Here is a 23,119-nt window from a genome sequence, read left to right on the forward strand (position 1 = left end):
AGCGAACTCAGGTACAAGGGGAGTGTTTTACCTGTGTCCACACAACAGATCAGAGGCAGAATTAGGAATAAAAACCTTGGCATGCTGCAGTTGCTCTTGTTTTATTCAACCTCCCTGATAGAATACAGGAGAAATCCAAATGGATGGGTGAAGAGAATATGTATGCTCTTCCTGATGCTTTGGGATGCTCTTGCCATCCTCCTGTGAACCTTGGCAGCCTGAAAGATTGCAAGGTCCCAATGTAACATGTCCCTGTTACATTTCATCTGTGGTTGCAAAAAGTCTCCCTTTCCTTCAAAATGCAGGGCTTCCCTCCTAAAACAAGCAACAACTTAGCTGTAGAGGTTCCCCAATATCCTCACTCCATTAGGAAGATTTTCCAATTTCTGAAAAGAAGTGTTTAAAGAAACAGTTTGTTTGGCTTCACTTCAAATATTTAGCTCGTTTTTCCGCAAGCCAGAGGTCAGAGTAAGATCTGTAGGTCAGGAGCAGAAAAAGTTGCTTTACACAGCGAAACCCCAAGACATAGTGAGTTATGAATGAGCGGCCATTCCTCCGGCTGAAGCTTTCTGCCATTTAGCAGGAGTTCGGGGGATTTTTTTCCCCTCTTTGTGAATGCTGGAGGGGTGGGGAGAGCTGTGCACAGTTACACTTTTGTTAATTTTTGCGCGCTGTGAACCAGGACACATAAAGGGCTTCTGTGAGCAGGGTCCCATCTCCAGGCATGTCACTGAGATGAACTGGATGGCATAGTGTAGTTCTCAAGTAGCATCGTGCACGTAAAAGACATTCCAGGGAGATTACAAGTCCGCCACCTTTGGGAAACCCCTCCTCATTTGGAGAACACATTCAGGGATTGTTCCGGTCTCTGTGCCCTGGGCTGCTGCTGTCCTAGGGTAAAATTTTCCGTGGAATTTCTGGTGCAAGGCTTGGAAGATTTCAGATGCAAGTTTGCTTACTGCTGGATTGGATTGTTTCAGCAATTATAAGGGAGCCAAAGCAGGGGTGTAAACAGGCACACGTGCAAATAGTAATACCTTCCATGGGATTTTTTTGTCAGTGGTCTCAGCATTGTCCCATCCTGTGTGTAGAAAAGAGGAGCAAGACTAATATATTGATGATAAATATTTAGGACAATCCCAATTTCTAGATATAAGTAGCGAATTGAATTATATCCAGGATAGCATGAGTAAAATATAGCAATTAACTATAGAACTATAAAGCAATTAATGCTTGAATTGCTTCTCCATGAAAAGAGGGCTATTTCTGGGAGCATTGGTTGGAGATGGGTAATTCTGCTGGGCGTAGTAAGAGGAATGAACATTGGACTGGTTTTAATAAAACAAGGGTGGGTAGCTTGGGGGCAAGATGACTGTTATTGGGGCTTGCAGATTGGTGCGTGGATTCATTTGTACGGCCTGCCTGTTCAGATTTTTGTACTGCTAACAGCTCCTGAGGCAGATGCTGTCCTGTACCTTTTGTTACTCAGCCCATCTAGCTGTACCACACCGCATCTTCCTCCACTGCCAAGAATGTGGGTGTAATCACAGATTCGGGACTAACCATGTTGGAACACATCAAGATCAGTTATTTTTTTACCATTTTTAGGACTACTGCCAGACTAAACCCTTTTCTCTCCACAGTTACAAGAGTAGTTTAAAATGTCTAGCCCAAGCCCCAGACTTGGTTGCAGCCATTTCTTGTGTGCCAGCCTGGACTTTCCACTGTCACTTCATTGGCAGGATGTGGCCACTTCTCACTAGAATAAGACCACACTGGTCTTTGGGAACAGGATGGGTTTTGATCTTCCTTTGCCTGGATTACACGCTAGGAGTATCATTGAATTCGGTGGTAAAGGCTCCATCTTATGTCAAGAACCTGTGTTTTTCATAATCGCATGTTTTGTCATTGGATTCTGGGACTAGATTGTTTCTCCCTTCTTCTCTCCTTTTGGTTAAGGCTTCTTATGGTTGTGTTGCTGTGCTTTGGTTTACCTCTGGAGGAGCCAGCACGAGTTTGCTGGCAGCATGATTACCCAGCAGCTCTTCATCGGTAGCTGAGCTTCCTGTGTTCCAGGTTTCCTTCTGGAAACTATCATTTGCAGCTAGGAGTCACACCAAACCGGGCTGTTCCCTCCAGTCTGATACTGTTTTAAGCCTGCCCCAGGCTATGGAGGAGCACAGATTCCAACTAACTGCACTGAAATAGGCTTTGAGCCAAGCTGCCTGACTCCAAAGTTGAATAACAGCTGAATTCCCTCCTCAAAACTAGCAGCAGTCTGGATTTATGAACCCTGTTTAGAGCTACCTAGATTATTGCTTACGTGTAAGAGCTTTTTAGGAACTCATCTTTTATAGAGACTTTGCCATTCTGATTTCTGTCACTTAACGTTAATTTTCATACATATTTGAGACTCGGAGGACTTGGGTTGAAGCGCTTTTGCTGCCACAGACTTGTTGAATTACCCTAGGCAGCACATTAAGTCTCTGTTTCAGTGTCCCACCCGATGAGGTGAATAGATGATGCCATAGTTTGCTGGGAAGATGAATTTATTGAAGACTACTCGGTACTCTGTTACTCTGGTTACAGCAGCTGTATGGGTTTTCAAATGACAAGTTGATACTTCAACACTTTAATTAAAGTCGTTTCAGTTTCACTGAAAATTCACAGCCAGGCTAAACTATCAGAGAATTTCAGGCTGAAAACTTGGAAGGAAATTAAGAATGGGACGATAATTGTATTTAATTTCAGGCTGAAAATTTGGAAGGAATTTAGGTATGGAACATTTAATTTATTTGGGTAAAAAATGCCATTTGAAAAGTTCAGCCTTGACCTCTTAATTGAATAACCTCTTAGAGCAGAGTAGCACGTGTTGTGAAATAGCACTGAGCACTCAACAACTGTCTATACCGCAAGATACAATAGCTAAATTAAAAAAGCCATTATTTTCTATTACAGTGCAGTAAAACTAAAACTGAATAGACATCAGCGCGCTGATGTTCTCTCAAAAGAGGGCAAGGGCACTGAACTTGGATGGCAGTCCCGTGTTTAACTGCAGTGATTTTCCTTGGAAATCAGACCCTGAAGATTTTGGCCCCGCATATGATGAAGGGCTCATCGGAAATACTGCAGCTTACTGAGAAAGCATCTCAGTGCCTTTTTATCCCCTGGCCTGTCCTCCTCCTGACTAGAGGGCACGTTAAAGTGCTCCTTGTGGTGGTGTAAATCTCCCACACGGTCTTGGCAGAACAGGAGCCCTTGGAATTGAATCTTCAGGTTGTTTCATCTCCGAGGAACGTGTTCAAGAGGACTTAGAGTTGTTATTACTTCTGCCTGAAAGGTTAACAGATCTTCTGCGCTGTATACAATCCTGGGATAAACTATTCTTAGCTGCTTAGTCCACATAACTCCTTAAATAGTCTTCGGAAAATATTCAGGGTGCTTTAAAATATGATGTGAAATGAGATACTGCTGTATGTGATCTGAGGTAAATGCTCTGAAAATGCCTTTGGCTTGTGAGACCTATGCAAAAATATAGATTTAAATGGTTTAAGCAGGGACTTACCTCTGCTCGCCCCATTTTACTGCTCGTCCATCCATTCTCTTTCTAGCCTCTAAAGGCAAAATCTGATTGCCTTGTAGGGGAAATGAGTTCATTCCAAATAGCTGAACAATTTCCCTTTAGTAATTACTTCTGCTCTCTGCTATTTTCACTAAAAAATTGTGAACAGCCCCCCACACTTTGCTCCCTTGTGCCTCCCTCCGTCTCTTTCTGGCAGGGCTCCTTGCAGAGCTTTGGCTCCCCTGACCCCAAGGTAGTTTCGGTTCCTGGTTGGGAAATTCTTGGTGTACTCAAATTATCTCATTGTCGTGACACATCTGCAGCGACAGACATGCGGCACCTTCTGCAAAGACAGGTGGGAAGCGGCAGCCAAGGTTCTCCGCTCCGAAGGCCCTAGCAAAGGTCCCCCGGGGCTGTCTCCCCGCCAGGGCGCAGGCTGCCGGTGCTGTGCCCTGAGGTCCGGCCACAGCGCAGCCTGAGACCTTCTGCCGCTCCTGGGACTAACGCAGATGCCTACCGACTCCTTTTGACTCTGTTTGTGTTTGTTGTGTTTTTTAGGGTCCCCCAGGTCCTCACGGAAATCCTGGCTCACCTGGCCCCCCAGGCCTGAAAGTAAGTATTAATTGGCACAAGGAGCTTTTGCCTTCCTCTTTCAGAGAGCATCCTGGGGGGGCTGTACAGACGTTTTCGTCCTGCTCTGTACAAAATGACGAGTAGCTGAAGCCATTTGTCCCCTCCCCTCTGCTCGCACACAGCCTCTCCAGCAGCACAGCCAAAGCCTTGTGCTCTGCTTGGGAGAGACCCTGCTGTGTGCCTCCATTCTTGGGTCTCCCTAATTTCAAAGACTGCCTAATTAGGATCCTGCTTAAGCTATGCCTGTGCCAGGGAGCAAGCTGCTATGTTGAGATGAACGCAGTGGAATCCTCCCACTCCAGAGCCTCACCAGGTCTGGATTTCTTTGCTTTCTCATTTGTCTTCTCTAGATTTTACAGCCTACTCCTCCACCTTTGGGTCCAGACAGCAGCAGGGGGGACTGGCAGCATCCAGCTTCTTCCTCTGTCTTCCTCCTCTTGAAACACCCTCGTCTCTCCTGGGAACACTGACCTCCATCAGTTCCCCCAAGCTGATGCCGCTGCTTCCTTCTAGATGTCCACATCTCTCCCATGAGGTCTCACAGACCTCCTCCCGCAGTGCCAGGAGCCCTGTGTTTTGCCCTTTTCTCCTGTACACGAATTCCCCCCCGTGGTGCCGCAGCCGGGTGGGAGCTGGAGCGCTCCAAGGTGGGATCTTCCTCCTCCAGCCAGACCTCCTCCCGTGGCGTGGGTCTTTAGCACAGATGCCGCTCCAGAGGGGAGCTAATCCAGTGTGCTGCAAAGCCCTTCAGAAAGATCTTTTAATTCCCAGCTCGTTCCTGTGCAGAAGGCTTTGTGGTACCTAAAGACTGTGAAGTTCCAGGGAAATTGGTTTTGATTGTTTTGGTGTCATTGTTTACACAGAAATAGATTTAAATTTTATAACACCTATCAGGGACTAAAGAATAGTTGAGTTTCGAGAGGCAATGCTTAATGGAGGTTTTTACTGCCAAGGAGGCTGTAGGGTGTCTCAGCCAAATGTAGAGAAAGGTAGAAGCAAGAGTGTCCTTGCTTTTCATGATCTCATCAGTAGGCAGAGATGTTATGAACGCTCTTGATGCTCTGGGAAAAGATTCTGGAAACTTGGCATGCTGCCTCTACGTGATTAAAAATTAGGCACTGGAGACATGCTGGTGAACGGCAGCTGTTTTAAATTCTGAAGTGCAGTTATATGGTCTGAAAAGTGAGGCTGTAAAAGTTCTACATCTTAGTGTTCTGCATTTATTCTCCATCAATGACTTCCAGATCACACTTGTTGAGTTTTATAAGTCAAATCAAAGTTCTTTTATCTAACTTCCAGTCCTGCAAATTCAACCCGATCCAGCCTATAGAGTCAAACTATGTTTTATGCTCTAGGATGTTTTTTAAAAAACACTTTTTGCCTAATGCCTTGTCAGAAATCATCATTTGGCTGTAAAGCTGTATTCAGTTGGTCTCCTACTAGAAATAAAAACTTCCTGTAAGTATTTTTCCTCCATCTTGATGTGCAGCCTGGCAGCAGGAAGCCCTCAGCGGATAGATAGCTGTGACAGTCTGCGGCAGAGATACAGCCTCATCAGTCTGTGCGATATATTTTCATTTTGTCCAGTGACTATTTGCAGGTTTAGGCTGTTGTACATGATGCTTTGTCAAAAGAAGTATTGAGTTTGCAATGGGATGTGAGAGCTGTAGCTCAGCCCTAGCCTGGGCATAACTTCACCACTAGCAGACAGAGCCTGCGAAGCCATGATTGCAAGATCTTTGCATATGGAGCACTGTTTGGAAGTTGTGTGTCAGATCCCAGAGTTTTGACTTCCCTCCTTCCATTCATTTCTCTGGCGTTACACCAGTCAAAGTGCAAAGATGGATGCTGCATAAAAATTTGATTTTTCACCCCCTTATATTTTAAATGCCTCTGCCCTTCACCAGGCTTGGCAAGCCTGCGCCTGGGACCTGGTATCTTCTTAGTAGACCCAGCCCACAGCTGCAATTACGGACTTGTGAAAGCTCAGCCTGGGCAACAAGGCAGAGCAGCCCCAACTAGAACTTCTCATGCAGAGAGCCTTCAAGTGGCTGCCCGACTAGGTCTTCCCTAGATAGCGGTTAATACCATGGAAAAAACAAGCAATCCAAGAAAGGAAACTGAAGTTTCCCGGATAGATATTGCTTGGAAACAGTGACTAACGCCAAGTCATTGTCGCTTAGGAAGTAACCCAGGAGCATAATTTTTATCAGCTGAATTTATAGAGCCCTCATAAGGTCAGGCAGTCAGCTGTGCACAGGGGATGTGGTGTGGCATTGCAGCTGGCAGGGATGTGTGTGTTAGTGCACGTCTCTTGGCTGGTTGTATTGCACTGGTGAGCACCAGCGTTGTGTTTTCGGACTGCTGCAGTTTGGAATCTGCCCCGTGCGGAGTCCAGCTTATTCTCATCACTGGAGCTGAGTGCTTGCAGGCTTTTGTACTCAGGAAGCTGATTTTTTGCACAGAGCTTCATGTAGCTGTTGAGCCATATTGCCGCTGATCTGTTCGGGCATGGTTCCACTGACTCCAGTGGCATTACACCCGCTCGTCCACCTGAGAATTTCACTCATCGGGCTTTCTCAGCAATTTTTAATGTGCAGCTGCTTAAAGGGGGCTCCTTGCTACTTCTTGCATTCTGTTTGTTGTCCTTGGCAGTTGCAAAATTGCTATTGCATGTAGTTAGTGAAGATTGATTGTAGCAGATAACCTCTTAAATGGCTGCAGACATCTGCTGGGCTAGGTTGTGACTGACTGTGCGACCTGGAAGCTGCTGGGGGGACAGGAGGGGCATTTTTGCTAATGACTAGAGGTAGCTCCAAGGATGCCCTAATAGAGTTTGGGACTGAGAGGAGGGTTAGCTGTCAGACAGGGTGTGTTTTTGAAAGCCATTACAAGAGCTGGGTTTGCATCTCTCGTCTGGAGGCTTTTGGCATCAGGCATTAGTGTGGTTTGCTTAGTTAGCTGCTATGGATAAATCTCTCTTGTTGTAGCACTAGGAAAAATTGAATTTTCCTTTTAGGGAATGGTTTGGCTCCAAGCTAGCTCATCAGTTTGGCTCACTGATGTTCAAAATGCTGTTAGCGGGATTGCAAAGCTGAGGTGTTAAAACTGCACAGCTCTAGACTTCTCCCAGGTAGGGAAAAACCATTTCTTCCTTTACAAGAGGAAGTAGTGTTCTCAGTCTGTTGGGATGTGAGATAGAGGAGCTTGTGGGCAAGGTGCCGTGGCTTGGTGGTCGGCGAGGCTTAGGCTAATTCCTATGTTGTTGTTGCTGTGCGAATCCACAGTTTCAGCCCTCAGCATCCGGGCATCCGTTATCTCTGGCCCTGAAGCTGTCTTGCTGATTAATCTTAGGGAAGTGTGATCCTACTTGTGGCTGAGTTCTCCACATGTGTGATGGTCTCAGCAGCGATGAACACAGAACCGTGATGCAAAGCGCAGTCTTCTCTAATGTGATCTGGAGCTTCCCAGGGAAAAAATGTAAGAGGCTTGTATTCCTTTGCATGGCTCAAAGTCATTGCACTGAGCACACGGCAAGAGTTAGGGAGAATGGTGGTTTTCTACCTGCTGCAGTAAAGTAATTTTGGAGCGTAGAAGTGAATACCCTGGGATCCTGAGCACTGGTCTGATCTGTTCCAAGCAGTTGTAGCACCCACTGACTGCTCTGAAGCTCAAAGAGTGGGAGAATTGCCCTGATAACAGCTGCATGCAAAGCAAGATTATCTGCATGACTTCATTTACTGTTTGGAAACCAGGCAGCCTTCATTCAGAATTTGTACAGATGCATCTGCCTTGAATCAGCAGTGCTCCCTACAGTCCGTAGCCAAGTAGTCTCACTCCCTGAACCTTGCAGCTTGTGGATGGTGGAGGAGGAGAAGGGCAGATTTACACTCTGTGCAAGATGGGAAGTATGTGTCAAATGTAGTCGCAGGGAGGCTGCATGGAAAAGCTGCTCAGCTAGCTCTGACTAGACCTCTGTGCTGCTAATGAGGAATGCCAGTTAATAAATACCATTACTCCTTTGTAGAGTCTCACCTTCCCTCCAAGCACTTTACTTGACAACCTTTAATTAACCCTCACAACTGTCCTGTGCTTGGTGGTTGGTTTGGAATCCCATGCTGCTGGTGTGGCACACAGAGGCTGTGACTTGCTTATGATCCCGGGGGTGTTAAATGACCACTGCCTGACACTGGGATGCCTGTATCCCAGCTGTGCCAGAGGAGATGTTATACGGACCTAAGCTGCTTCATGTGCTAAGCCTTACCTCTTCTCTGCCAAAAGAATCTGGCATGTGTCAAATGTCTTCCACTTTTTCATACTTCTGTCTCTTACCCTGTTCAGTGCACACATCACCTTTCCACCTTTTAAGAATTTGAACTGGGATTTTCAAAGGAATCTACTGGAATTAGATGTTCACATGCTGCTGAAATTCTAGCCAGTGTTTGTCAGAAGATCACAGTCTTAAATTGCAATTTCTCTCGTTACAGTTCTTAAAAAGGAAAATAAAGCATACCGCTACTTAAGATAAAGTGTGCCTCTTTCTTCTGCCGCCCTGAAAGCCTCACCATTGCCTTGGCTCTTGGTAGCGTCTAATTAGTGTGACTTTCTCTGCAGTTTCATCCGCTCCCCACAGTTAAAAATCAACAGCAACTAGTAAGTTGTTCAGAAGGATAGTTTAGCTACAGTAGTAGGCTTGGTAATTATTTTTGTGATGGTAGTTGTAGACAAGAAAGAAATCACCACTGTCTAGTCAAATAAGTATCAAAAGTCCTGACATTGTCTTCTTCCAGTTATCCTTTCTTTAGTCAATTTAATACTGTCAAATACTATTTAAAACTCAACACTTTAGCAGCAGCAATCACTCACCAGAACCAGCCCCAGCAAAAGAGCAGTACCCGGGAACTTTAATACATTTGGGATGTCGGGGCAAGACAGAGATAAAACAAAATGTTCTTCTAATTTGGAGGCTTGGTGGAAGGAAGCAGATCCACATCTATGGGTCTGGGTCCTTGGATTGTGTCATTAATTTAAGTTTCTCATTGCAGGGTCAGAAAGGTGATCCTGGGCTGTCGCCTGGAAAAGCTCGCAATGGACAGAAGGTAAGAAGTTTCCCAGAGTGCATGGGCATCGAGACCGCAGTGCACTGTGAGCCCTGTGCATACGTGTGGAGGGAGTCCGTACTGCAACCACAAGCATCCCAGCTACTCAGGGAGACTTAGGACTGAAAATTAAGACTTAGACCCCTGACTCAGGATTAAAGAGAGTTAGCAAAGGTATTGACCACAGTGCAATCAAGTGTGTGCTGCCACAGCTTTTTGTTGTTCAAATTTTTATCCATTTTATGCACAATCTGCAGCCCAAATTTAAGTACCTGCTGATGCAAGCACGTGGCTACTTAAGCCAGACACTTAAACAAGCGCATATGAGATACAGCCACACCTTGCCAGCTCTGGGCATGCAGCCACAGAAAGAGGCAATCCCAGTGTAGCAATAAAAACCTTCCAGGCAAAAGAAAGGATGCTCTTGCTGAAGAGCTGAGAAACAGTGCTTTGCCCCACATCACATACGCAGCCCACAGCAGCTCACTGCTCGGAGAGCAGCCTGGCTGTCCCAAAACTTCTCAGGCACTGCCAGCGTGCAGACCCTGCTGTGTGACAGCTAGAGGCCTTTCCACCAAGGTCTACCCAGATCAACACAAAGCACACAACTGAGAAGTATAGCTGATTTCTGGATTTAGCAACTGTTAAGGATCAGCTAATTCTTTACAATAAATTACAACTCCCATTTTTGCTGTTTCATAGCTGAGTGATTTTTACTGAGGCAACAAGGCCTCACAGAAGTCTAGAAGTGAATAGTAGAGCAATCAGGGCTCCACAACATGTCCCTCAATTTGTTCTTTCAGTGGTGCCTGCTCAATACTTCATAACTGGAGTCCAGTGTAAGAAGCCTGGTTCTCTTCCTTTCATCGTAAGCCTTGCTATAAATGCATGGCTAATAGAAAGCATCAGCCATGAAGAACTTAGGCCCTTCATTTGAAACCAGATGCCTCCAGGAAGCACAGCAAGCCACACAAATGCAAGATGGAGGGTGACGCTAGAAAACACTGAGAATGCTAAGTCTGAAACGATGCTTTTAACTTAACAGCACGAGATGCCTTTTGAAATTTCTGGTACACTACAACAGAATGGCATCACATGGAAATCATCCACCCGCAGAGTCTGGAATCATTTTCTTGCAGACATGCTCAGTGTAAGAAAGGGAGGGATCCAGATCACTTTAGCTCATGTTAACAAGGCTTTATTCCTGTTAGCAGTAATAGAAACAAGGAGATTCCAGCAGGAGTTTGGAGTGATGCCTAATTTTCAAGCTAGATACTCCAAATGCATTTTCAGTAAGCAGGCACAGCACAACGTTCGAGGCTCTAAAGCGATTTTTGATCCTAATCAGGGGAGGCCAAAATGGGCTTGTGCGAACGGACTGGATGTTAGAGAGGTCTCATGGCAAAGCGCTTCTCCCTTCCTATGATGATTTGAGTATGGCAGCTGGGGTGTGATGCAATCACTTTTCCAAAGTCCAGGCCACCGAAAAATCCCTCCTATCAGCAGCCCATAAAGGTTCAATCCATGTCATATAGGCAGGTTAAATAATTGTACCATCAGTGCCATCTGACCTGGAGCCCTCGGCTGAGCCAGCGCAGTCGCAGAGAATGAGCACAACCACAGGACTTGGCAGGAGGTACCTGTTGTTCGTGTTGCATTTAAAAGCTAAAATTTTCTGGCCTTGGTGATTTAGATGCCTATCGAAAGGCAAATGAAGCCTGTGACTGAATGAGATCATTGAAAAGAAAGCATTCATTCTGCTGGTAAAAGCTGGACTCTAGCAGCAGCTGCCATTAATTAATGGGGTATATTATTATATATGAGCCAGTTAATAGAGATGATGTCTAAATCTACCCTGCTTATCTAGTCAGTTTTTGAAGAGTTGCAATTAGAATCAGAAATATCAATAGTTGGGTGCTACTGTCAGCAAAATAATTTCAGTAACACTATGCTAGGCATAGGAAAAACATTGCTGAAAATTAATGTAACTTGCTTGCTTCCAACAGGGAGACATGGGCTTACCTGGCTTGACTGGGTTTCCCGGACCACCTGGTAGAAAGGTAGGAGTATGTTCTTTTCTAGTGAATTAGGTTACTATTTTTATTTTAAAATGTTCTCCTCTAATTGCCTAAATTATTTAATTAAGCCCTAGTACCCAGCAAAAAAGTCTTATGCCTTTTTCATGGGTGTATAAACTGGGACATAGGGCTGAAGTAACTGCCTAAATGTTGTACCAGCAAGACTGTGTAAGAGTATGAAATGAAATTCTGGATCCAGATTTCTGTTCCTTCTTTATATTCCATATTCCATAGCACTGCAGCACCCTCTGCACCCTGATACTGGGTCTTCATCAGCAAGCTGAATTTAGGTCTGCCAGTAGGTTAACTAAATGGATGTACAACCAGCATCAATACTGAAAGGCTGGGTTCAGAACAGGTTTAGACATTCCAAGGAAACCTTGACTATCTCTCCTGGCAAAGCACATTTCAAACAAAATATCTGTATGCCTTCCCTCTATTTTGCTTGGAGACTGACAGCAGTAGTCAGGTTTGACTTTATTTGCTTCCATATTGATGTTTCAACATCATTACCATCACCAGCAACATAGCTATGCCTAGAAAATCATACACAGGGATAGATCACAAGATCCTTCCCGGCCTTCATGTTCCAGCAGCACTGTGCTTGTATTCATGTGTGGAAGTCTGCACAGCAGTACCTTAGCAATCCATGCCTTGAGCTCACATCGTTTATAAAGCAAGGACACTTCAGTTGACCTTCCAGTTCCAGGCTGCGTTGGTAGGCTGGTTTGGTTTTTTGGAAGCTGGACCTGTTGCAGGGAGCTGTTTGATAGTTGGGCTCAGCAGACATGACTCCCCAGCAAGCCAATATTGGCGTAGTTAAGCTGAACTGTTAAAATTAGCATCTTGTTTCAATCACTTCATCAGTCAATAGGCCCTTGAAGATACACTGTTCCTCAGGCCAATTAGCTGCACACAAATGCCTACTCAGGTACGCTTGAAGACTCTGGGGAGAGAAAGAAGGTGTGGAGGAGGCTGAAAGCAGCTCTGCCTCTCCATGATTGTTTGTTTGCGTTCTTTATATTGGAATCAAATTGCCAAGAGTAGGGGCTGGGTTCGATTTTCTGCTCCCAAGGCTGGTCATGCTTGGGGTGCTATGTGGAGCTAGGAGCAATAGAGTGATTAATTACTGATCTTTTCCTGTCACAAACAAGTTCTAACAAATAGGGTGCAAAGAATACCATTTTCCTCATATAACAGCTCATAAAACAAAATCTTGTGGTTGCAATCAGCAAAACACAATGTCAGGAGCGCAAGGACTCATAGTGGAAAAAGTGGAGAAGGAATAGGAGATTGAACAAACATTCCTGCATCCAGCACATAGCCTTCATATGTGATTTCATCTCCCCCAGGACAGGGCAAAGACAGAGGTATGCTTCTGTTTCTTCAAGTTATAAGCAAGTTGGATGCTGAAATTTTTCCTTTGGTGCAGCTTAAAAAAAACATCTCCCAGTAGCACTAGTCTGGCAGTGTTTTTGGTGTAACCTGGCATTTATTAGCATCCCGCATTAAGAAAAAAATTACAGCTGTTGGAGAAATGTTAGGAAAAAAAATCTTTTTTTATCTGGATTCCCTGCTGGCATTCTCCCAGTGAAAATATGCTGGAGTTTGGCTGAAGGTGGGCAACACATCTTAGCTACCAGAAAACAGCAACGCCTTGGAAATGGACATCCCGTCTGCTCACTCCATGGAGGGACTGTGAAAAGAGCTCCAAGGGCTTTGATCTGAAAACACCATGTAGCAACTTTCAAACAGGCTAATTATTTCACCAGGGGAAACAGAATACTTTTCGCACTAAAAGAAGCAACTGGCTCAGCAGCATGAGCTGGAGCCACAACCAAGCAGCACGGGGGTTCGGACGATGCGGCTCACACCGCAGTGGCTGCCCGGTGAATGCAGACCTCTGCTCTTTGCAGGGTTGCAGAGTCTGAGCTCAGAGCACCCCTGATGTCATTTTGCCTGCGCCCATCTATGAGTGTGTGAAACTGCCTTTCAAGCAGCAGACATAGTTCTCATCCTCTCCATGCAGAGCAGATGTTGCTTTTGGTGACCAGCAGCTCTCAGGAGCGGTGGCAGGACTTGGCTGTCCCTTCTGCCCTTCCCTCGGGTGCCTACGAGGTGGCCGTGGACTTTGGCTTTCAGTCGGTGACCGCAGACTACACCTGCCTTGCGGCTATAGCTCAGCAGAGCACTGCATCATTACTTCCAGCCTAAACGCGGTGGAGGAGAAAATGGTTGTGGCAAAGTACAAGATTGTAGAAGACAGCAGCAGTGAAAGAGAAAAAGCCTCCCTAAAGTCACTCAGGGAGTAAAGAACAAGCAGGGAATTGGTCGGTGGTTCAAAACACGTCCTGTCATGCAGATCGCATTCGCTGGCCTCTTTACACTTCACATTTCCTAGCAAAGTGCAGGATGATCCTTTTTAGCTAGGAGAGCATGGATTATAAATATCACCACAGATGAGTAAATCCTTCACTGGAGTGCAATTTCCTTTCTAAATCACAGCCCTTTGTGTTGAGTACCCTGTAATCATCAGGAAGTGTTCGGATAAAAGAGCAAATGCAGTTGTTTTCATACCCTCTGCCCTGTCATTTTAGTGCTATTTGAAGAGGGTTTTAGCAGGTAAATGCTTTCACGTTGCAGCCAACTTTAGCATACACAAGCTTTTCTGTCTTCTCCTCACTATAATTAACCTGAGACAGAAATAACTGCAGTATACTATAAAGAAACACCGATTTGACGTATCCCAGAGCTCATTATATATAGTGAGGAGGATATTTGATAGGATGCAACAGTAGTATAGTGTCTACATATTTAACTTAAGTACCATTCACTTACCATAATAGAGAGAGCAACGTAATGCTTGGTGCAGACATTAGCTCAGGGCATGCTTGAGCATCTCAAGGGGCTGTCATCTAACCACCTGCTCTGGGTGGACATCACAGGATTGAAACACCTGTCCTGCAGGAACCCAGTCAGAGCAAGACTCAGAGCAACCAAGCTAGGCACCTCTTTCTTATCAGCGGAGTGCGCGAGACATCTCTAAGTGTTTGTATGCATGGAGGTTGGTGCTCCAGCCGTGTGGAGACAGAGGTAGTCCCTGCTCCAGGAGTCCGTGCTCCAGGCTGTGGCTGGAGGAGTTGGGCAGAGGCTCCATGCCAAATCCCAGGGCATGTCTGGAGAGGCTGAACTCGGTGCTGTTTCTGTTGGCAGTTGGGGGGGGAGCAGAACAGATGCTTTCCATCTGCATGACGCCCTGCTGGTCCACACTCTCGGGATGGGTGATACTGATACTGGGCATTCCACACCCAGCTGGGTCTGGACCTTTACAAACATGCCTTCACCCTCAGGCCAGACACCTAACCAGGGTGGAGCATCCTCCCTCCTTTCTGTTGATGCTGAGCCTTCGTCGAGGAGCCAGCGAGAGCATGAGCAAGGGAGGATCTCACGGGGCAGATTCCTGGAGAGGGGCAGGGAGTCCCGTCTGCTGGTCCTGCTCCAAGAGCTGTTGGGGCACTTCCAGTCAGGAGCTGCTGGCTGAAATGCACTAACAGAGTTCGGAAAGGGACCTTCTAGGTGGTTCAAGGAAGGGCTAGTTGGTAGCCAAATGGTCTTTCAGCTATCACCTTCTCAGGGGGTGCAGCTCAGTTAAAAGAGCAGGCCACGATATAGCAACAATGTCAAGCAGGAGAGAATCAGTGAAAAGGGAATCAATATTTTTCCAGGCCAAAATGTCTGAAATAATGAGCAAGGAGGAATGCAAAGGGGAGCAGGTAGAAGCCAGGATGGATGAGAGCATTGCATACCTCCTCCAGCAAAGGCTTAGGCTGCAGGTCTAGAATAGCCCACGGGAAGAATAAAAAAGCCATTAAGCAGAGCTGTGGACCTGGGAGCAAGAAACAGGCCTGGGTTCATTTGGTGAGAGAAGCGAAAGGCCAAGTCCTCGGCCAACCCGGGGTTTGGTTCTGGCTTCCAGAGCAGGAGGATGATGCTCCCCTGTGGGCTGTGCAGACAGGCAGCGTGTGCCCGGAGCCCTGGCTGGGGACAGGGCGAGTAGCAGAGGCAGAGTTACATTTAGCGGTTGTAACCCACCCGGAAAGCATTTTGTTATTTCTGTAGTATTTGTGCAAGGATTGTTTCTTGTTTATTTTCTCTCTCTGTTTGTTTAAAGTTAAATTTTCTGCCCTTTTTTTTTAAATCTTGCTAGTAGCCCAGCTAAACAGTCATCTCTGTAGCTGAATTTAATCTTCTAATCTGCTCTGACTCCACTTGATGGAAATGAGTTTGGTTTAAATAGCTGAACCAAGATAATAAAGGAGAGGGGGAAAAAATTCTGAAGTGCCTGTCACTTGCAGAATTTACTCAGTGTTTGAAGAGAGTTCTAGGTAAATCCTGGAGAAAGCAAACTCTCTTAAAATACGTATTGATCTCCCTGCAGTTGAACAGGCTACCTGTGTCCCGCTCCAGTGTCTGCAAGTCAAAAAAAAAAAAAAAAAAGGAAAGAAAAAACTGAGGCAGTTTATGAAAGACCTGTGAGAATGATTTGAAGCCCACAACACTTGCCAGCTACCAAGCTGGATTAAGAGACTTCTTCCAATTAATTCAACAGAGAGCAGGTTAAGAGACAGCTTGCTCACTTTTTTAGGTAGCTTCATCACAAAGGGCTCTGGAGCTTGTCATACCTTGTAATAATTAGATTAGGAAAGCTGGAAGCTAGGCAGATTCAACATAGACACAAAACTGAAGTTACCTGTGACAGTAAATGGTTATTTTGGTGTTTCCTATGGCATTTCAAGTTCTAAAGTGAAAGTGAGCACTCTGAAATGGGAGGGACTCATGTTGGGTAGTCCCCAAATTGCCAAAAGCCAAGACTTTACCCTACAAGCCTGTGGTTTCCTAAGGATTAAGGGTAGCTTTGCTAGAGGCGTAGGTTACAAACAGACAGATCTGAGTGCAGATACAGCTCTCAGTCTGGTCATGGAGCAGGTCCTTCTCAAGAAACCACCAGGCCAGACCCGGCAGGCGCAGGCTGTCGTGCCATGCCGCGCTGCAGCAGGGTCTGGGGACATCGGCAGGGTTTGGATGATGCAAGCCCAAAGCAGTATGGTAAAAGTTTGTGTGATTGTGTAGTGCTATCCCATAGCTAAAGACCTGCCCCTCCTCAGAACTTTACTCCCACATGCAAAGAGAAATTCAGACCAAAACCGGATTATTTTATTCTTTTTTTTTTTTTCTTCTTCTTCCTATTCATCTCTTCCATCCTATTTCAACAGGGTTATAAAGGATACCCTGGACCGCCAGGTCACCCTGGAGACCAGGTGAGTCTTCCCAGTTTCTGACACTGAACCTCTAGAGGGATGGATGTGCTGGCCGTTGCTAGTTTGGATGCTGTACAGGCTGCTCTGTGTGGACAGCCAGCTCCTTCCAGGGGCAGCTTGGTGCACGCAGGGGATGCGCAGTGAGCTCCCACACTGCTGGCTGTGCCATACGCTGCCCGAGCATCAGCAGGTTGGTGGGAGGAGACTGCCCTGGAGTTTCTAAATTTAATTTCTAATTTTTATTGCTCAACCGTGTTAAGCTTATGTAGTGGAAGAAATACCAGCTTACCCTATTCCCCCTTTATTTTTTCTTTTACATTAATTTCACCTGGAGTTTACTAACCACATCACATTAAGTACTAAGATGTAATTCCCCTCCCAAAGCCCATTCCCCCTCTTCCCTCTTCTCCCCCTTCTTTATTTGGTTAAGTCTGATGTTTGCATTTTGGAGAAAAAAAAAAGGGCAATGAATAGCAGGCCCTGTTAGCAATGATGTTAAAGGATATTATACGTGAATCCATTTAGTTTTGAAGAATTTTGGCAGTGCTTCCCCACCAGTAAAACGGTTCCATATGCCAGATATAGATGCAGCCTTACACCTTCTCTTAGCCTCCTTGTTTCAAACTATCTGCTGCTTTCACTGCAGATGGAAGGAGAAATAGCAACACTTGCTTAATGCATGGATCCTATTGACTTGGCTTCAGTGTGTTTTCCCCCCTCATTAATTTATTCCACTGTCTACCTTTAATATTCTTCCTCTCTATAAATTTGCTCCAGGTTAATCCATTCCACCCCCTTTCCTCCCAGCTCAAAGAAAGAAGCAGCTAAAAAGGCTTCCCAAGTGTGACATTCCCCTTACCTTCTGTGCCTCTTCTTTTTTCTTTCCAAAGGGCGAACGAGGACCAGACGGAAGCCCAGGTGCCAAAGGTTATCCTGGCAGGCAGGTGCAGTAAATCTCATCGTGCTGTGCACAGACTAGGGATTTGGGTGTGCAGGTAGCTAAAGACATGCCCCCCTAAAGACAGCGCAGACCTCGAGAATATGTCTGAATATATTTTCCCTCTTCCCTCCCCAAGCTGCTGGATCAATGACACAGCCTTTCAGCCTGGTTGACATGAAGGTTGTTAGAAAGTGTTTTATGCCTATGATAGATAAAACTTGAATTTCTATAGCAAAATCTACCAAATTTTTCTTCAGTATAACAACGGGGGGAAAAACCCAACAACCAGCAGAGCAGAGAAACATACCTGTAGACTGCTTCACTTCTAGGCACATTTTACATCTAATGTTGAACGGCTTAGAAACCTGGGACAGGAGGCGGCATACTAACGAAATGAAAGATTTAGATGAACTCTCACTAGTAAAATTCACTAGTATAATCATATATATACATGCATGTAAAATTATGCATGGACCGTAAGTATATACAAAAATTATTTCTGCAGCTGCAAAAAAGATAATGAAAGAAAATCATAGTTTTGTTTTCATTCTGAAAAAAAATTGCACTAAGACAACTTTAGGAATAGAGGAGTGCGCAAAGGAAAATGGATCAAGATTGGAAACTTTATTCTCTTACAGATGTAAGATGCTGAGTTGTAGGAAAAAAATTAAGAGGAATAATTTGTAAGACCCTGAATGGAATCTGTTGGAGGGCAGAAGACCTGGCCCTGTAACGTTCTACAGTGAAATGAGTTTGTCATGGTTTTTTAAAATAGAAACGTTAATGTTGGATTCCACCACGTTTATATTTAAGCACATAGCTAAGAGGCCAGGCAGGTGTCAAAGACCCCAAGCAGTCTGCCATGAGCATTTCAGACTTGTCGTGGATTTGTATGTGAGTTGTACCCAGATGTGCAGGCTATTGGACTAAACATGAACTAGATTTGCAGAACAAGTCTGCGTCCCCCTGCCTCAAACTATTTTAAATGTGAAATTAAATTGATACCTCAGCAAATTTTAGATGGAATATGCAGATGCACGCTGGAGAGTGCAGATGGTAGAACTGGGTGAGATTTTTATGCACCTGATTTAAGTGCTTCATTCATACTCTGAAAGGCTCTTGGAGATTTGCATGCCAAAGCATCTCCTAGGTGTCAACGTGTGTTAGATGACTAATATGAAGCGATCCAAGCTATATTGGTCATACAAGGTTAATGAATGCCGTTTAGCAATTCACAGCAGTGTCCTGCCCATCAGATAAGCAGGGTGGAATCTTCGCACTTGACACACGAAGAACAGAAGTGCTTTCTGAAAAGGTGTTTTGGGTCAGGAAAGTCACCTTTTTTTTTTTGTGAAGGTAGCTTTTTTTCAGCGTATCTGAATGCTGTGTGTATCCAGCACCAGAGCTGTTTACTGAGATTTTACTACTTGTTACTCCTGTCAGCTGTGCTGGCTCTGCAGCTCTATGGGAGAGCGAACTTGGCTCTGTTTTGGTTTGCACATCATAGGCTGAATTGTTAACTTCACTCCCATGGCTGAAATCTTTGGCAGCGATGCATGAGCCAGGAAAGAGCACAACCTGACTTTCATATTCCAGGTTGAGTGTGCAGTGCTGCCAGCTAAAGAAAATAGGGACTTAGCCTTCCCCGCCACTTTCAAAAAAGCCCAATAACATTTGGAACTAGAAAAAAATCAACCTGGAAACTTGCTAGAAGACAATAACCATAAAAATTCATTATGAGTTTTTACAGTGTTCTTTTTCACAGTATTTTAAGTGAGCAGCAGTAGGCATAGAAGTAGAATAAGGAATGTATTTTCAATTCTTTCCATAGCTGTTGGTGCTCCGAAGGGTTAGAGATATTGCAGTACCTGCACTGCTAAGTGATTTTGTGGGTTGTAGAAATTTGAGGGGCTTTCTCACTGCACCAGGGCCAGCCTGTGTTCCCTAAACAGGTATGGAAATGCATTTGTCATTTGCTATGCATGTGTTCACTTAGGCAGGAAAATTAATCGAGAACCTCTGGCTGCAGACCATCACTGTACGTCACATCTGAAGTGTAACGCAACCTCTGTGCACCCTGCTGCATTAGTCTTTCTGGTCTTCATGATCAGAATTCTCAACTTCAGCCCCGGGGAAGGCTCACTGTGTGCAGCAGTCTCAGGTTCTGCAGAGTCCCAGCTCCCCAGCAATGGGAGATGTGTTATTTGTATCATCTTGTCCTTTTTTGTCTTTTGTTGATCTGCCTTGGACTCAGCACTGAAAGCAGAACCATGCAGGGACGGTGCAGGGGATTTGGCACTGCTCATTAGGTTAACTTAAACCCTGTCCACATTTGTCTTTGTTTTTTTCTGTTCTGTTCTAGGGTTTACCTGGCCCCATAGGGGAAGCCGGTCCAAAAGGCAGCCGGGTAAGCAGCCTTTCATTTCTCTGTTCTCTACTTGTTTTTACCAAAGGCTTCTCAAGAAAATTCACACTAAATTTTGTAATCCCGAGACTAGTTTCTTTAATTTGCTGAATTCGGGGGATTTGAACTGCACACCACTTGTTTATTGAAGCACTGCTAAATTTTTTAAATTAAATGTGGAATGTATTAAGATCAAAGTTCACCAATAGTGCTGATGATAAAAAGTCAACTGCTTTGGAGCTCACATTGCAGGAGAGGAAAGAATGGTGTACAAATTCCTAACAAAGACTAAGGTCTGAACTTTCTGCAAGCCCTGTCTCCCAAAGGCCTCTTTAGTTTCAAAAAGTGTGGTTCAGCGGTCTTCGACCATGCTGAATATGGGCTCTTTTGGGTATAGCCCTGAGTTTGAGAGTGATTTATATGCTTATGCAGAATAGCAAGCCAGCATCTTGAAGCCATGTGCAAATACAAACATTAACATCTCTGTTCTGCCTGCTTTTGCTCACCAAAATAAATTGCTGGGGGTTTGTTCTCACTGCAAAGGATTATTTTTATTTTTTTACCAAGTAAGACTCTAGTTAATCACATTTGTTCTTTTCCTGCAATTATAAATTCACAATAAGATTCCGAGCCAATAATGTCCCCCCTTTCTCTTAACATGTGATACTTTCTCTAGACGCAGTAAATTCAACCAGATGGCTTTCATCACTAGGAAAACTGCAAGGAGCAAACAAACGCTGACCCTGTAGCTAGCTGTATTCCTGAGCTGGGAAGGGAAGTGGGCATGTTCAGTGTCCTGCAGGAGAGAGGAAGATCTGAGGTAGCCCAGCTTGCTCACCTCACTTCTGCAAGTTATAAAGCTTTCCCTGGTGCATCTGTTTCACTGCCCTAACCAGGACCTCATGGAATGATCATGTGGCAGATGTGCTGAATATAAGACTGGAAAATTATCTTCCACTTTGCGCCCCTGAGTGCTGAGGACTGAAATATTTATAGCTACCCAGGAAAGCCATTTCTCAGTTCAACTGCAGTCAATCAGAATTGGGTGCTAAGGTGAAATACCTGCACTTTGTGGATTGAGGGAGCCAACTGCAGAGGCTTCTCCACTCCCCACCTGTATTTTTTTCTTCTGCAGAAGTAGTTCAGGAGTTAAATGGTTTGTCTTGGGGTTCAGGAGGCAAAGACAGACAGCATCGTTTTAGTGGGGCCATATTTCCCAGCTAGGCATCATCCCCAAAAGAAGCACAACCTAAAGGGAGCAACGGACTGGTGAAAGAATTTGGTGGGGTTGACAGCAAGAGATTTAGCGATGATGGAGAAAGAAAGATGAGAGAAAATCAGTGTTAGCACTTGGCTCTTGTAACAGTGAGGTGCCACTGAGGGGGCTCCCTGCTGAAATTCGCTTCCTATTGATTCTGCATGTTTGGCACAAATTAGTTTTTTGCAAAGGACCAGCACACAAGGTAACTTTGTGCTAACTGCTGAGCAAAGAGGATTAAACACAAGGCTTCAATTGTTGCAAGGGAAGGGAAACGTAGCATTTGTGCTCTGTCTGAGCAGGATCCCAAGGCTGCAGAGAAACGTCGCATACATGAAAATGCAATGCTTGCTGATGAGTGTGAAAGGAGCGGATTTTACGTGAAACGCATCGGTGCAAAGGAGGCCTCTTTGCCGTCCGGGTGTCAGAGGATCTGTGCATATGTACAAGTTGAGCCTTGTACACTAACCCCAAGAGCCTGAAATGTCATGCTCAGCCTCTCCCTGCCCGGGCAGGGCCCTTGGTGCTTGGGTTGACAAAGTGTTTGCGAAAGGTCTTGGCGGTGCAACAGATTTGGCAGGGAAAGGCTTTAGGCAGAACCATTACCAGTTTGCTCCTCTCTCAGCGACAGGGTGGTCAGCAGTCTTGCATGCCAGGAGAAGGTGGTTTTTGCATGAGAAGGGGCTGCAGTGTGCGACCTCAGTGTGGCATGAGACAAGCAGAAAGGGCTTGGTACAGCAGGACGTTTTCACGACACAGTTGGGAATGAGTGCCAAAGGCAGAGAAAGAGCCCATGGAGAGGTGAAAGGTGTAGTCATGTGGATTATTTTTGCTATCGCTCGTTAACCTTGAACCAAGATCCGTTCCCCTCAGGTACACTCAGAGCCAGCCCAGGTAAGATTTCTTCTTGCTGGCCTCTTCGTGCCTGGAGTCCTCATGATCCCTGGTGTGAGGGTATGTGCCCTTGGACTACATCGTGGAAGCCAGCACCATGCAGTCCATGGGCATATACACTTGCCTCAAGGTTTATTTCATCACGGCTGCCGTTGACCAACGCTGGAGGACGCTCTGCTGTCCAGGAAAGACAGACTGACTTGTTGCTAATGGACAAATGTACTTGACTACTCGTTTCCTCTTTTCTTTAGGGATATATTGGTCTCCCAGGATTGTTTGGGCTACCAGGGGCTGATGGAGAACGAGTGAGTATTTTGTGAAGAAAACCTTGTCGTGTTGCTTGAATACAGTTCTACAGAGCCTGTTGTAACCTCCTCTATCCCTTGCTCATGAGGAAAGAGGCGAGCACGCCTAATGTTTAACCATGCCTTCTTTAGCATGTTTCTACCCTTGCATGAAGACCTGTGTCCCTATATGATGCTGACATTCAGCGTAGGAAAACCTAGGCTTCAGACAGGGTCATCAGACCTCACTGCTGAATAGAGAGGGGTTTTTCTATTTTTTCCTTCACTGAAAAACCTACCTTCCTCCTCCCCCTTTTGAGTTCATCTTAGTGGGATGGGATGGGAGGGAGAATGTACATGGAAATTCCCTGCTCCCACAGGAGTGACATCCCAGCCACAGTGTCCCAGCATTTTGGGTGTCCAACTGGAGGTGTCTGGAAAGAGCCTGGCTCTTGGAAGGGATGGTGCCTGGGGCTTTCTGACAATGGCTTTCCTTCCAGTTGCATTGAGTGGGCAGTCAAGACTGGGGCCTGTGGATGGGCGGCTGTGGCTGCTGTTCCCATGTGTCCTCCGTTCCCCCCATGCTTTTCATCGTGCCTTCTCCAATCCCACATATTCAGAGCTTTGCAGGACCTCCTGCAAAGAGCAG

General features: G+C 45.4%; 1 protein-coding gene across 1 annotated transcript in view; it reads left to right on the forward strand.

The window, feature by feature from the left end:
- Positions 1–23,119, forward strand: part of COL27A1 (collagen type XXVII alpha 1 chain) — a 163,049-nt gene that overhangs the window by 29,424 nt on the left and 110,506 nt on the right. Inside the window, exons 5-11 of the mRNA XM_009935398.2 lie at positions 4,121–4,174; positions 9,241–9,294; positions 11,301–11,354; positions 16,646–16,690; positions 17,581–17,634; positions 19,993–20,037; positions 22,438–22,491. Coding sequence (XP_009933700.2) covers positions 4,121–4,174; positions 9,241–9,294; positions 11,301–11,354; positions 16,646–16,690; positions 17,581–17,634; positions 19,993–20,037; positions 22,438–22,491 — 360 coding nt within the window. The remainder of the gene's footprint in view (positions 1–4,120; positions 4,175–9,240; positions 9,295–11,300; positions 11,355–16,645; positions 16,691–17,580; positions 17,635–19,992; positions 20,038–22,437; positions 22,492–23,119) is intronic.

The sequence above is a fragment of the Opisthocomus hoazin genome, chromosome 19, assembly GCF_030867145.1.
Source record: "Opisthocomus hoazin isolate bOpiHoa1 chromosome 19, bOpiHoa1.hap1, whole genome shotgun sequence".
In the NCBI taxonomy this organism is placed as follows: Eukaryota; Metazoa; Chordata; class Aves; order Opisthocomiformes; family Opisthocomidae; genus Opisthocomus; species Opisthocomus hoazin.